Consider the following 15,598-nt stretch of genomic DNA (forward strand, 5'->3'; position numbering starts at 1 on the left):
TGGGTGGCTCATTGGGTTAAGCGTCCAACTTTGGCTCAGGTCGTGATCTCGCGGTCCGTGAGTTCGAGCCCCACGTCAGGCTCTGTGCTGACAGCTGAGAACCTGGAGCCTGCTTCTGATTCTGTGTCTCCCTCTCTCTCTGACCCTCCCCCCATTCATGCTCTGTCTCTCTCTGTCTCAAAAGTAAACGTTAAAAAAAATTAAAAAATAAAAAAAGAAGTACTTCACAGATTCCCATGCCAAATAGACAATAAAAATATAAAAAAGGTGTTCAACATCATTTATCAAAGCCTTGTAAATTAAGATCAAGATTAGATAGCATTTATATTCGCCAGAATGAGATACTTAAAAACAATGACAACATGGGGCTCCGGGGTGGCTCAGTCAGCTAAGAGTCCGATTCTTGATTTTGGCTCTGGTCATGATCTCTCAGTTCGTGAGATTGAGCCCCTGATCTCGCTCACGCTGACAGTGTGAGCGTGCACTCTCTCTCACACACATGAAATAAATAAATAAACCTAAAAAAAGAGAGAGGGGCGCCTGGGTGGCTCAGTCGGTTAAGCAACTGACTTCGGCTCAGATCATGATCTCAGGGTTCGTGGGTTCAAGCCCCGCATTGGGCTCTATAATGACTGCTCGGGGACTGGAGCCTGCTTCAGATTCTGTGTCTCCCTCTCTCTCTGTTCCTCCCCTGCTCGTTCTCTGTCTCTCTCTGTCTCTCAAAAATAAATAAACGTTAAAAATTTTTAAAAAAGAGAGAAATGAAAACTAAGCAAAGCTTATAGATTACAATAGAATTCACAACTGTGGTTACCTGTGGTAATGAGGCTGGTTAGTGTCTGTGAAGAGGACACAAGGGAGGCCTGGGGTGCTGGTAACATCCTATATATTCATCTGGGGGGTGGTTCAGTATAGTGAGCTGTACATTAAATATTTGTGTAATTTTCTTGATGTGTCATTGATATTAATTTTGCCTTGTAAAATTATAATACATGAGCTAAAAATAATAACTACCAAGTGTGGGATGGGAAGGTAGGTAGCAGTGAGCTGAGTTCTCATCTTTCATGGCAGGTTTTTAGGTCTTATCTCAACATGATGAGCCAAGCAATAGAAGTAAAATTTTGTTCTCTAAAATATTGGTAAAAATCATAAGACCTAAAATAAGTAATTTTAAAAGATTCCCTTTGGGGAGTGGGGTGGGGGTGAAGGGATGGGTTTGGGGCTAAATGCTTCAGAGTTCATTTTCTAAGCTAATTGCTTATGATTACAAAACTTTTTACAGAAAGTATCAAACGACCAGAGGTTCATTTCAGTTCCATAAATATTTATGGCACACTTAAGTTATGCCAGGCACTGTGCTATATGCTGGCGAAACAAAAATGACTAAGTCATGATACTTTCCTTCGAGGAGTTCACAGTTTAGTAATGGAAATAGGAACTTGGGCAGATGATGTTCTTTCTTTTCCCACTTTAATTTTTCCTATTATAATGCACATTTAGAAAAGACTGAAAAATCCACGGAAAAATTAGAATTACATAAAATCCCATCGCCAAAAGACAGTCTTTGCAGTCTTTTTACATATATATATAGCCGTCTTTTTGGCAACATTTCTATCAATTCTGCATATTGTGTTTGCCACCAAACAAAATATATTAGAACACGTTCCCACACTTTAAAAGTTCTTCTATCACACTTGGTAATGGCTGTCCAGTAGTCACCTAACGAATAGGTTCCAATTGATGGACCCATCGGCTCAAGCTCAGAGGTTAGATAAAGCTTCCTAGCGAAGGTGACTCACCACTGAGGACATGTCCGGTTTAAATGAGGCATCGTTGTCCCGAAAAAGGTAAAGTGAAATTCGTAACAGTTAAGGCTTTCCTTGGGTCCTCTCATCCTATATATATATTCTCCTGACATAATTTTATTGGACCCATATGGGCTATGGTGTTCACAAATTCAGGCTTTTTTAAAGACGTCTACACTGTCATTTGAATTTGTCATTTAGGAAATTGTTCTCACTCTGTTTTCTCTGCCATCTGCCATCCACAACCCAGTGTACTCTGACAGGAGTGGAAAATTCCAGGTCAGTGAGTAGGTGGGAGAGAGGAGGAGGACAGCTAAGATTACCCAGAGCCTGAGCTCTGGTCTCCTTTTATATCAGGAGCAAACAGTCCCTCTGTAGACTCTGAAGGCAATGCGAAGTGGTTGGCTAAAGAACTCAGCAACGATGGTATACCTCAGGAGAGCAATGTTGCCCAAAATCCAGAGAAAGAGGTAGGGAGCGAGAAAAAAAAGAAGGAAGGGGATGGGAGGGGAAGGGAAAGAGGAAGAATAAGGAAGAAAAAGGAGACAGAGAGAGAAAGCCAGGCAGCCCTTTAGGAGGACTCTTTCACCGAAGGTCTGTTTACTTTCTTCTGAGATCCCAATTATCGAGCTTCCTCCAAGACCTGGTATTAAGGCGAGATTTTACAAAATGCATTCTATACAAAATGCCTACACAAAGCAAAAGAGCCTCCCACACACTCAGCAGCAGCCCCAGCATGCTACTTTAAGAATTATATACGTCAGATTTGCTAGGAGTAAAAGGAAAAGTGAATGATAACTTCCAAACTGACCTGGATATTGCCATTCTTGAGTCAAACTTTCATAGCAGACGGAATGATTCGGCCTGATAGTTATATATATGCTTCACCGGTGTGAAAATGATAACCGGTGACAGAGAGGCAAAATACCTTTGGAAACTGGAAAATTATGGAAGTTGGGGTTTTATTTTTTTAATTACTTAAATTAGAAGTATTTGCCTATGCTGAAATGAGACTTTGAAATTATGGTGACTCGGATACAGACTGGGACTTTCCAACAACACTGAGAATGCTACAATTAATCCAGTAATTCATTTTATTGATGATGTACAATCAGGATGCTAAACGGTCTGAACATACCACTTCTCTTACTTTAAGTGCTCTACACACATTATAATTAAGCAAAGCAAAGTTAAAATCATACACGTAATTAAGGAAGGCAGTGTTAAAATAAATGAAATAGAATTGTTCTCAGTACTCAGTTTAATCTCGATGAAAGACCGTTACATACTTTTACAGACGGTAGGGCCTTCCACACACCGAGCCCATAAGTATATTAACTGAGCCTGAAATTGGTGTTTAATTTCTTTGGCTTGGAGCAGAATCGCTTCTCTTCTTTGCTGAGTGTTTATCATAAATAGAGGGCTCTTCTTCCAAACAATATTTGACCTCAGAGCCACTGTGCTCCTACAGAAGAATGGATCTCAATTTGGAATTTACCGAGAGCCATTCAACAGTAAGTTATTAGGTAATGCACATTTTTCTTAGGATAGTTTTGACCTGTTGGAAAACGTTTCATTTTTGAAAACTTGGGGAGAATATACACTTGCCTACATTTGTATGGAGCAGGAACTGACTAAATATTTCTTGAATTTCTTTCATCAAGAAGTCATTCCCACTAACAACCACTCTTAAATATTTACGAGGTTGCTGGAAAACCTTGCCTGAGTCTTTCCCCCCATATTTTATGCCACGGAGCGTGTTGAAAATTCATGATTATGCTTTTCACTATCATGGGGAAAATGAATGTAAATTGAGCACCCATTTTTCACACAAAATATTAGGCACTTTAAAAAATATAGATTTATATTTAATATAATTTTATATTTAAATAATAATAAATGTCATATTTATATTTATATAATATATATGTTAACTCTTTAAATCTCAAAAAAGCCCTATGAATAAGGGACAACTATGCCCATTTATATATAAGGGAACTGCATCCACGTATGGGAATTATGTATCTTCCCAAGTTCACAATTAGGAAGTGCCGAAGTCAGGTTTCATATCCCGATGTGTTTGATTCTGAAGTCCATATTCTCTCTGCAACATTATATTCCTTCTGTATATAGACCCTAAGTTTAACCCTATTCTAGTAACTTTTCCAAAATATTGAGTGTTTCCTTATTATTCCCAGCTGTCTTTATAGGCATGGTGATCCTATCTTTCATAGAGAAATGATGATATATAACCTAAAAGAATTTTAATTCCAATGTTAGATTAGATCGAAATTAGTATGCCAGTGATCCATAATTTCTGACAAATATAGAGGAAAGAATTTTATTTGGGGCTATCCTGAAATAGGATGGAGACTCAGGAAGATAGATGCAGTAACATGTTGGTGTTTTTGCATAAATGTATCCATTTTGATGTAAGAAACTTTAACAGAGCTCCTTGGACATTGAGATTTTGGTACAGGGTCACTTCGAGAGCTCCTAATAGACAAACTACTAGACTTGTAGTCTTTTTTTTTTTTTTAACCAAAAACTGCTGGGCTGAAATCTGAATATCTGAGACTTGATCTGCCCATAAATGTAACTATACCCAGCCCTCAGCCCCAGGTGGGTCGAAGACCCACTGGACTATCTGATGGCATCTGCAGGGGCCATTCCAGTTCTGTTTAGCTGATGACTAGTTAGTGCAAATTCCTGTCCTGAATTTTCTGATTTTAAGATTCCTGACCACTCCCTACATTGGGCAACTCCTAGAAATCCCTTTTTTTTCTGGTAGAAGACCCATCTCCAGTCCCCACCAACTGTTGAATTCCTGTGAACAAAGTTTTCTATCTTATTATAATCGGGTGGTGGTTTCAGAAAGGGGACGGTTCAGTAAGAAATTGGGGATTAACGAAACCACACTGAGATATCACCTCACACCAGTCAGAGTGGCTAAAATGAACAAATCAGGAGACTATAGATGCTGGAGAGGATGTGGACAAACGGGAACCCTCTTGCACTGTTGGGAATGCAAACTGGTGCAGCCACTCTGGAAAACAGCGTGGAGGTTCCTCAAAAAACTAAAAATAGATCTACCCTATGACCCAGCAATAGCACTGCTAGGAATTTACCCAAGGGATACAGGAGTGCTGATGCATAGGGGCACTTGTACCCCAATGTTTATAGCAGCACTTTCAACAATGGCCAAATTATGGAAAGAGCCTAAATGTCCATCAACTGATGAATGGATAAAGAAATTGTGGTTTATATAGACAGTGGAATACTACATGGCAATGAGAAAGAATGAGATACGGCCTTTTGTAGCAACGTGGATGGAACTGGAGAGTGCGATGCTAAGTGAGATAAGTCATACAGAGAAAGACAGATACCATATTATGTGGATCTTGAGAAACTTAACAGAAGACCATGGGGGAGGGGAAGGAAAAAAAAAAAAGTTAGGGAGGGAGGGAGCCAAACCATAAGAGACTCTTAAAAACTGAGAATAAACTAAGGGTTGATGGGGGGTGGGAGGGAGGGGAGGGTGGGTGATGGGGATTGAGGAGGGCACCTGTTGGGATGAGCACTGGGTGTTGTATGGAAACCAATGTGAGAATAAATTTCATATTAAAAAAAAAAAGAAATTGGGGATTAAATATAATCTGACTGAGAAAGCTCATCAAAACAGGAGTCCTATGTATATGTACCACCTGGTTCTTCTCAGGATGGCAACATAACACTAGGCAGAATACCAGTTTTCCTCTGTGAATGTATTTGTTTCTTTAATGGTCTCAGATTTTTTGATATCTCCCTTAACATTTAACCACGGAGTAACCACAGAGCCAAAGTGGGGTTGGCGATTGGAGCCATATTAATCTCAGCTTCAGATTGCTCAGAAAATCCTCAGTTACATTTCTAGCCACTTTCTCCATACCTTTATTAATAAAAATGTGTCATATTTAATATCATAAAACTAATTTTAAGTGATGGCTTAGGGGAAAAGACTAGGGCTAACCATTTAGACTAATTTTGAAAATGTATTTGTTATTATGATAACCACTGAACTATAACTTTATAGTTTATTTTATGAAATTATATTAAAATTATTTTATCATGGCTATTAAACTATACCTGTTAAAAATGTAGATGCGAAAAGTACAAAATAAAAGTTTGTCCTGGCCAGAATGGCAGGTAACGGATTAAGTGTGGGTCAATTTTGCCTATTACTGAGGATTTTCGGAAGATATTTTTATTCTGATCGATTTTAACTCTGATCAAAATGACTACATTAGGATGCACTCTGTGGCGAAGTGGCTGTACCAAAACGCTTGTACCAAAACAGCTGTATCAACATGGCCACATAAACATACTCTGCTGAATTCAGGATCTATAAACTGTAAGTTTAGACTTAACGGGTGAGCCCCTCCGTCATAGTTCTCTCCCACTGTATGCTGTGTTGTCTTCTCTAGCCTTGATGCACGCCTTGGTGTTTGGAAACGTGACTGCGATCATACAGAGGATGTATTCCAGATGGTCCCTCTATCACACTAGAACTAAGGATCTGAAGGACTTTATACGAGTCCATCACCTGCCCCAGCAGCTCAAGCAGAGGATGCTCGAATATTTCCAAACAACCTGGTCAGTCAACAATGGAATAGATTCAAATGAGGTAATGTTCATTTCTCATGCTGAGGTTTTCAGGCAGAAAGCACATATTCTTAGGTAAAAGCAAGGTGCTCAAATTCAGGTCTTGGAAGTGAAGTACACATCTACCAACTTCCTCATCCCTATTTTTTAATCCCTCGTGAAACCCGTCTGTCTTCTTTCATCTGCTTTGGCTTATGTTTTCATTATGCCACTTTGGATTGACCAGTGTTTTATGTTAATTTGCTATTCTGGTCAATTGGATTGCCTAACTTTCATCCTCATTGGCCCTCTTCGGAGGAACCAATTCTTATGACTACTAAATGGTGTCATCTTGGAACTGAGATTAACCAAGTTAATGTGTGCCTTTAAAACCAACAAAGTAAAACCGAAAATATCTTCCAGCACACGTGTTATCTGCAGACTCCAGGAATACTCCAGACCACCACTGTAAGAAAGGTATCCTATAAATCAAACAAACGTGCTACAACCGCCCCCCTCCCAATCAAGCTAGTAATCCATACTTTTAAATAATTATTTGGTTTCTTTTCTCTTCGTGTGATCATAATGCTAGAGGAAACACCAGTGGGTCCAAATTCCATATCTTCTGTCCCGAGTAGGAGTCTTTGTGAGAAGCATGTCACAGTATGCCATACGTTTTCATTCCAGAATCTTTTATTAATGTATTCTACTTCCCCGGCCTTATTATCAGCTAATTTTTAATTAGCACCTAACTGGGGTCACAGTCACTAAAAAAAATCTCTCCAGGACTATCACATACATATAGTTCCTCTTCTATACTCCTATTGGTCAAACAGTGGGAAGAACACCCCCTTGTCTTGCAGAGTAAATCAATTAGACTAGACTTACCCCAACTTGATTTCTTCTTTCATCTTGACAGCTTTTGAAAGACTTTCCAGATGAGCTGCGTTCTGACATCACTATGCATTTGAACAAGGAGATCTTACAGTTGTCCCTTTTTGAGTGTGCCAGCCGGGGCTGCCTCAGGTCTCTGTCTCTACACATCAAAACCTCTTTCTGTGCTCCGGGGGAGTATCTGCTGCGTCAAGGAGATGCTTTGCAGGCCATCTACTTTGTATGCTCAGGCTCCATGGAAGTTCTTAAAGACAGCATGGTGCTGGCTATTCTTGGTACGTCGGAGTTGAAAAGCTTCATGAAATTTTACCCTAGAGCATAAGTTAAAAAGAAAAAAAGGGGGGAGGGAGGTACTGCTATTGTAAGAAAATTCTGGATGAATATATGGAATCAGGCAAATTTGAATGGATTTAATTTGCCAACTAAGTATTATTATTGTTCTGCCACATACTGAGTTACCACATTCAACATATCATTTCATTCTTGTTAAAAATCCAGCAGTATTGGGGTGCCTGGGTGGCTCAGTCGGTGGAGCGTCACTCTCTTTGCCCCTCCTCTGCTCACATATGTGTGCTCACTCTCTATCTGGATTCATAGTGCTGGATTAAAAACAAATCCAGGGGCACCTGGGTGGCTCAGTTGTTTAAGTGTCTGACTTTGTTTCAGGCTATGATCTCACAGTTAGTGAGATTGAGCCCCAGAGCAGGCTCTTTGCGGTCAGGGCAGAGCCCACTTCAGATCCTTCGTCTCCCTCTCTCACTCTCTACCCCTCGCCCACTTTCTCTTGCGCTCTCTCTCCCCAAAATAAATAAACATGAATAAAATTTGTTTAAATCCAGCAGAATGAATATTAACCCCATTTTACAAATGACTAAATAGTATGTTAACTTCTTTTGTCCCAAATAACATAAGAAAATGAACACAGTTCTTTCTGATTCCTAAAGCCAGATTATTAGTCGTGATGCCTGCTGCCTCTTAGTGAAATAGCTGGTCAATTTTAAAGGGGCATTTTTGTATTTTTGTGGAGAACAAAGTCAGAGAAGAACATGAAAATGGCGCCATCTGTGCTAGAAATAACACAAAAGTGATTATGCACTGAAGGTAAGCTCTCATTGCAGTCACTAACCCAATATTGTCAAGGTGGCCATAGGCCTCTTTTTTATTTTTTTTAACTTCCTCAAAGAAAATTCACAAGATAGTTTGTGAAGATTTTGTACCACAAAACTGACTCCCAACTTTTAAGACCTAATTGGTGTTCCTCGAAATATAAAGGTCAGCTGACAAAAGGTGTCATGTAGAGTGAATATAGAAAAATTCCTACCCACAATTCTATGCGTACTTCTTTTAAAATCACTCTTTTTTTGTTTATTCAAATATTTATTGGGGCTTACGAACGTATCAGGTTGTGATCTAAATATATTTTGAACACCAATGTAGTACGCCACTGTTTAGAATTTGTGTTCATAAAAAGGGGCTAATTTATTTTGAATATATTCAAGAGCTAAGATTTAGAAACAACTTAACCGTTTATAACATATTTTTACATATCGGGTCTTGCTTAAGCCTTCCTAACACAAAGAGACAGATAAGAGTGGTGTTTTCTGTTTTTTCCAAAGTCAAAGCTAACCTAGGTTTTTTGACTCTATCTCCGGTGCTCTTTTCCACGTCTAAGCAATCCCTATTTTTCTATCTCATCCCTATAAGCCTGCCATCACTGGATTCTAGTTTGTAAGCTTCAAGACAGATTATACTTTGGAAAAGGAAAGGAGAACTAAAATTTAGAGACTCCCTAATATGAGCCGGGTGTTTTATATCCATTATCCAATTTAAATCCTACTGCCCCGTTAGGTTGGTGTGATTATCTCCAATTAAAGGTGAAGAGTGGAGGCTAGGGAATAGTGAAATAAACAGGTGCTTCCCATTGCTTCATGTTTACTCAGTCGGCCATGTACCAGGGAAAAGGTAGGGCTTGCCTTTCAGAGCTTTGGCTCAACTCTTGACTCACCCTCTTATGTTTTTCTCCTGAACAGAAAAGTACTGACAGAAGAGCGACTGGGTTTATTTTCAACTTGGCCAGTTCATCATCAGTGTTAGAGTGAGGCTCTCTGTGCTTGTGTGTTTTTAAGAAGAGACTTAACATTCCTGCTCACTTCTCAACTCTGTGAAGTTAAAGGCCAATCATTCTATTATTTCATGGCTCTAAATTACAATTGATAATTATTTCTGAATTTGCTTCAAAAACTTAACTTTAATCATAACATACCTTTCCATGGGCTTTCTTAGGACTATGTAAGTTTTGTAGCCTGCCTATTGACATAGCCTGCTTTTAAAAGGGCATATAGTTATTTTCCAGAACTATATGGCTTCATATGCTTGTAAGCCAAAATAATGCATGATGTTTAAATACATATGATGTGGTTTTTCCCCATAATTGTGCTGAATTTTTACATTTGGTAACTAGCAACGATACTAGGAATGGAATATGAAGGCAACCGCCATAACATTAGAACATAATAGGTACAAATTTGATGGCTTCTAGGTAATTAGCATTGTTTGTAATACATAATTCAACTGGATTTTCTTATTTAAAACATTCTACTCACAGCTGAAAGATTTAATCCGTTGCCTTTTGCTCTTGGCCCCGATTTCCTCCATAAATTATGATTTTCATGATTAGCATTTCCACATATTCGTTTCCACAACATCAAAAATGATTTAAGTGCAAATTGCCACATGACCATTCTAAATACTCCTGTGTGGTATTGGGACTAAACCCAAGCAAGGATAACGAATTATTAATATTTTATCCCTGTGATTAACATTATTTCAGTGGAGATTGAGTATTTTACTTTCCCTGTGGTAATATTGTCTTATAGGGCCAATTAAAATCAATACTGACTTTGATACACTTAAGCACATGGCTTCACATTTGATCTGTAGATATTTAATACATGTTCACTCTGCCAACAAAATGAATTAATATATAATGTTGTAGGGAGGAAGTATCACGAAACAGCTGTCAAGCCATAACTTATTCAAGCACCTCAGTTGTCCAATCAATACATGAAGGCATTTCTTAATCTGATGCCTGGGGAGGCAGTTGACATAGAGGCAAGGATTTGTTATGGGGGTAGAAATTGTTTGCTTTGTACACCCTCATTTCATGTCCTGGTAATTGTGTTTTTCCACCAATTTCTTCATTGTTGTTTAAAAGAAAATGACAAAGCACTGATAAATGTGTTCTTCACGGATGGTGTTAGTCTGCCTAATTATAATTAAACATGTTGTTGCTCTAACCTGGACAGTTTGCAGATACATCTCATCAGCTACCCCCACCCCCTGTGGAAGAATAACTGGCTAGCAAATGTCAATAATAGAATTCTGAAAAATGGAAGTAGTAAGGGACCATAGAGATCTTGCTCTTTTTTTGGAAATAAGGATACCAGGACTTAGAGTAATTAGGAAACTTAGATGAAGGTCCTAATGCATGGTAGTGAGAAATTCATAAGACCGTACAATCAGCAAGGATGCAAACCATGTTGTAATTTACCAGTGCTCACCTTGCCAGGGCTCAACAGTGTCCACAACACATGTCAGTGTTTCATAAATATTCACTCAATGAATAAATAAACTGGAATTCTTTCTAGGATGCCAAGTTTGGCAAGATGTTGGTGGTGTTTTATAGCTGGGGTCATTGTGGCTTAAATAGCCATGCTACAGTCACCCTAGGTAGGAAAGTATGACAACTCTAAAGTCATTGTAGGGGTTTCTGGGTGGCTCAGTCAGTGAAGCGTCTTTGTCTCAGGTCACGCTCTCGCGGTTCGCGAGCTCGAGCCCTGTGTCAGGCTCTGTGCCGACAGCTCAGAGCCCGGAGCCTGCTTCAGATTCTGTGTCTCCCTCTCTCTCTTTCCCTTTCCCACTAGAACTCTATCTCTCGCTCTCAAAAATAAATAAACATTTTTTAAAAATGTTTAAATAAATAAAGTCACTCCAAACAGCAGTTGCTTCACAGAAAAATGTAAATCTTCTTTGTGGCAAGACACTGCATCGTGATAAATTCTCCTGAGATATACAAATTTCAAAATTTGCTGTATTCACAGCATCTGGGCTATATATTTACATCTGTGCCCAACTTTGAGTTTTCGAGCACTAATTTAGATTTCTAATAAAATATGTAAGAAACAGAATTTCCAAGGTTAGCGTTATTGGTGACAACATTTAAATCCAACTTGACTTCTCTAGCACCATGTGGCTGTTTACTCCCTTAGCATCTGTAAGTATAGATTTTAGCCCTGTTTTTTCTTTGGCCAACTAGGCTCAATTTCAAAGTTTAAATTTAATGTTAATTCAGAGATAATATTTAGATGTAATCCAATAATTTCCAGATGTTCAATTTTTATCTGTTACATATTTATGAACATTTCAGGTGTTCATGGTTAATTTGGCATGTTTCTTTTCCCGTGAAATTCAATAAAACAGAATTTTATTGAAGTCTGATACAAGTCAGAGGCTTTGCTTCCTGAAATGCTGGGCACGATAAAGGAATGAAAATGTAGAAGTTAAAAACTTAATTGAATGGAGGACAGGGCAATTTGTTGTATACCATTCCGAAGATACTATTTGCTTGGTGGTTTTTCTGTCGATCAGTTGTTGGTTGTTGATTCCCTCTGAAATGGAGCAGGCAGCCATTAAAAAAAAATAATGAAATTTAAAGCCCATGCGGAAGGACAAAGCAAAGAAAGTCCTAAGTTGTAGCCATGAATCTAATGCCAGTATCCTCTGTGAACTTAGGTCATATTATTTCAGCATTTAACCTAAGTTTGTGTGAGAACTGAATGGATTTTCTTTCATGTTTCTCACAGGGATGCTGATAATGGCTGTGTCTAAAATCTGAAGCTGTAATCAGGGGGTTTTTTTTGTTAGCTCTTTACATTTATGCTCACCTTCCTGCTAAGCAAAACTGATTCAAATCAGTTGAAAGATTTTAAAGATTCAAATACATTGGCCAATATTATCTAATCATAAACGCAAGGAAGCCAGCTAGTTCCAGGCAGGTGAATCCAGCCAAAGACTGATAGGCTGAGGTGTTACACGCAGAGCATCAGGGGTGCTGGGTGTGGGGTGGGCACAGGCCACCAAATGGTGATACGTCTCTCTCCCTGCAGTGGCACAAGCGAAAAGCTCATAGCTTTTATTTATTCGCTTTCTTTTTTGATGGGAAAATTGGGCTTTCACACTGTCACAGAGTATTAGAACTGCAGCTTATGTTTCACATTTTTATGTAGTAGATTTCACCGTCCATGACACGCAATACTTGATGTCTGCCTCCCAGTTCTGAGCAGAGGGAGGCAGGGCACGCTCACCTTCCTCGCCCTGCTGTCTTGTAGACATGTTTAGAGGTAGATGAAACAACCTGAGTATGTTAGAAAGCTGATGATGAATCCCACCTTACTGTGTTAGAATGAAAATTAGTAGTAATACACGTTCGATGGTCTCGTTTCGAGCCTTTTTGCACTCAAAAAAATCAGAGCCATTATTATGTCCCTTGAAGAGTTGAGGCAACTGTGACACAGATGTCAACTTCTCTGTCTAAAGTCAATTATGGGATGCGGAGGGACTGTCTGGAGCCCATCTGTGACCTAACAGTTCCTAACTCTGGTTCTCCTAGCCCTTACCCCCTAGACTACTGTTCTCGCTGGGAACAGTTTTGCCTGCCAGGGGACATTTGGCAATATCTGAAGGTGTTTTGGGTTGTCACCACTGGGGGTCGGGGATATGAGCTGCTGCTAAACATTCTACTGTGCAGAAAACCCCCGACCACAAAGAATTACCAGGCCCCGAACCTCAACACCGCTGAGATGAAGGTTTCTGTGTCCCTTATGGTGTCATCTCAGCCAAGTGATGCCTGTAAGTCAGATGAGGTCGCCAGTCTCAGCTTGCTTTTCTTTAAAATTAACCTGTCTCTTTTTTCACTGTTTCAAGGGAAAGGAGACTTAATTGGAGCAAATCTATCAATTAAGGACCAAGTGATCAAGACCAACGCAGATGTGAAGGCTTTAACCTACTGTGATCTTCAGTGCATCATCCTCAAAGGACTCTTTGAAGTGCTAGACCTTTACCCAGAATATGCTCACAAATTCGTGGAAGATATTCAGCATGACCTCACATACAACCTTCGAGAAGGTCACGAGAGTGATGTAAGTCTCACTTCTAATTAGTGCCAAGACCTAAAACATGGAGCCTGGAGATCATTTATAACAGTAAAAAGCATATGTCATGACTTCACTTGTAAAAGTCTCTGAATGAATAAAGTATGATTATTCGACCACTAGTCGAACAATGAAATAATTAGCCAGAAGTCAAGCGTGCGGTTTGTTATCAATGCTCTAGGAAAGTATTATTTGTAGATGACCTCCCTTAATTCAGCGTCTTTCCTGTTTATTTTCACGTGCTTCTAACTAGAATCCGTTTCAGTGATACATAAGATTTAGCTACCGATGTGTGATTTCTCCCGAATGTCAAGATTCAGCTAGAAAAATGGCTCAGGGTTTGCTATGTTAGTAATTGTTTACCGTTCCACTTGCTTGTTATGGAGTTTGCTCAAAAATAATCTTTTTGTTAACCAGTACCCAAAACAGTCTATCTTAAAATGACTAAATATGCATAAAAGGATTCAAGCCAAAGATTGTCACACTGAAAGCATAATGAGTATTTTATGAAATTATGTATTTGCTGCATGTTTCAGTTTATACAAACAGCTTTCCTAACAAAATAGGTACTATGCTACATCCTGTGATTAAGCTGATCACGAACATGACTTCATTAGATGTGTCAGAGACACAAATGATTTAATAGGAATGATTATTGAAAGGCAAGCCAGAGCATGCATAGCATTCTGTAACAACAAAGGCTTAATCTGCTGCCTTGAGTTTTGTCCCAGATATTTGCAATACTCCTTTTTTTTTTTTTCCCGAGGAACTATTGTTTTGACTAACCCATATTGTGCAGGCATTTTGTTAGGCATTAATATTCCTCACTTTAGAAGACAGAGAAAGAATACAAATTGTATATTACTTCATCTTGGTTGAGGATCTCAAATGACAGTCAATATGTAGATGGCACACCATTCCGAAGTTCAAGATTAACCAGTTTTGAATGTGTGCTTCTCTCTGTTAACGGTAGCAAATAGCAAAGGAGGTATCAATATTTGGGGGGAACTTATTTGTGCTCTGCACTCTGCCTAGACAAAGCCTCTCATTTAGTGCTTGTGGTGACTTTTTAAGGTAAGTATCCATCAATTTTTATGGAGCAGAAAACAGATTCAGAATGGCTAAGTAACATGTTTATAATCTCATGGATTTGTAGGGACAGAGCCTGAGCACAGATATCTGTCATTGTAAAATCTATACACTAACTGTTGGTTATATTGTCTCTTATTGAAGACACTTCCATATCTTCCAATTCAACAGATGGACTTTTAAAACAACAGGTGTCTTTTGTAGTCGCCACGACAGCCTAACGTGACAACTATTTTTGAAAAGTGGAGGTGTGCTAGAGGAAGCAATTGAAGAGGAAAGAAGAAATGAGGGCAGAGAGTAATAGCCAACATACCTCAGCATAGTAAAGTAGAAAATATTGGATCTCAACCCCTGCCTTCCTTTTATTTGATTCCTTTTTAAAGATCCATATACCATATCTTTGATTGAATTTTTTATCCTTTTTTTTTCCCCTATTTTCTGGAACAGTAATCATAGGGATTTTTGAACTCCAATACCTGAATTGCCTTTGGGATTATTTTCATGGGCTGTTCTTTCTCTTGCATTGTTTTGTTTTGTTGTGGTCATTCGGTTCCTTCTTTGTAGCAGATGACATACTTTTGTTTGAATGTAGATGTCACTTATGAAAATTGTTGCTACTGTTTTCCTCCAAACAGGCTTAGGTTTTCTTCTGGCAGGCAGATCAAGGTCCAGCCAACCACTCCCATTCTGTCCAGAGCTCCTCTTCGGCTTTGTTAGGTTGCTCTGTTTCAGCTTCACCCAACCTCCAGGGCTCTAAGACATGGTTTTTCTGGGATCTCAACTAAAAGCCTTAGATGTTTACCAGCGCCTCCCCAGGTGAGGCTTGAACTCCACCCTCCCTCTCCTCCAGACTGTGTGGTGGCCGAGACCTCTACTCTGCCATTAACCTCCCGGTTGCTGTTTTGTCCTGAGTCTCCTGGAGCGCTGCCCTGTGCAGGCTCACGTTAGGCTCATGCCTCCAGGGCCACGCTGAGGCAGTTA

At 39.2% G+C, this 15,598-nt stretch overlaps 1 protein-coding gene across 1 annotated transcript in view; it reads left to right on the forward strand.

Moving 5' to 3' along the window:
* The window catches only part of KCNH8 (potassium voltage-gated channel subfamily H member 8), a 292,155-nt gene that overhangs the window by 221,168 nt on the left and 55,389 nt on the right, over positions 1 to 15,598 (forward strand). The window contains exons 11-13 of the mRNA XM_045501006.1: positions 6,269 to 6,468; positions 7,345 to 7,594; positions 13,302 to 13,516. Of these exons, the coding sequence (XP_045356962.1) occupies positions 6,269 to 6,468; positions 7,345 to 7,594; positions 13,302 to 13,516 (665 nt within the window). The remainder of the gene's footprint in view (positions 1 to 6,268; positions 6,469 to 7,344; positions 7,595 to 13,301; positions 13,517 to 15,598) is intronic.

The sequence above is a fragment of the Leopardus geoffroyi genome, chromosome C2 (genome assembly GCF_018350155.1).
Source record: "Leopardus geoffroyi isolate Oge1 chromosome C2, O.geoffroyi_Oge1_pat1.0, whole genome shotgun sequence".
Taxonomy (NCBI): domain Eukaryota; kingdom Metazoa; phylum Chordata; class Mammalia; order Carnivora; family Felidae; genus Leopardus; species Leopardus geoffroyi.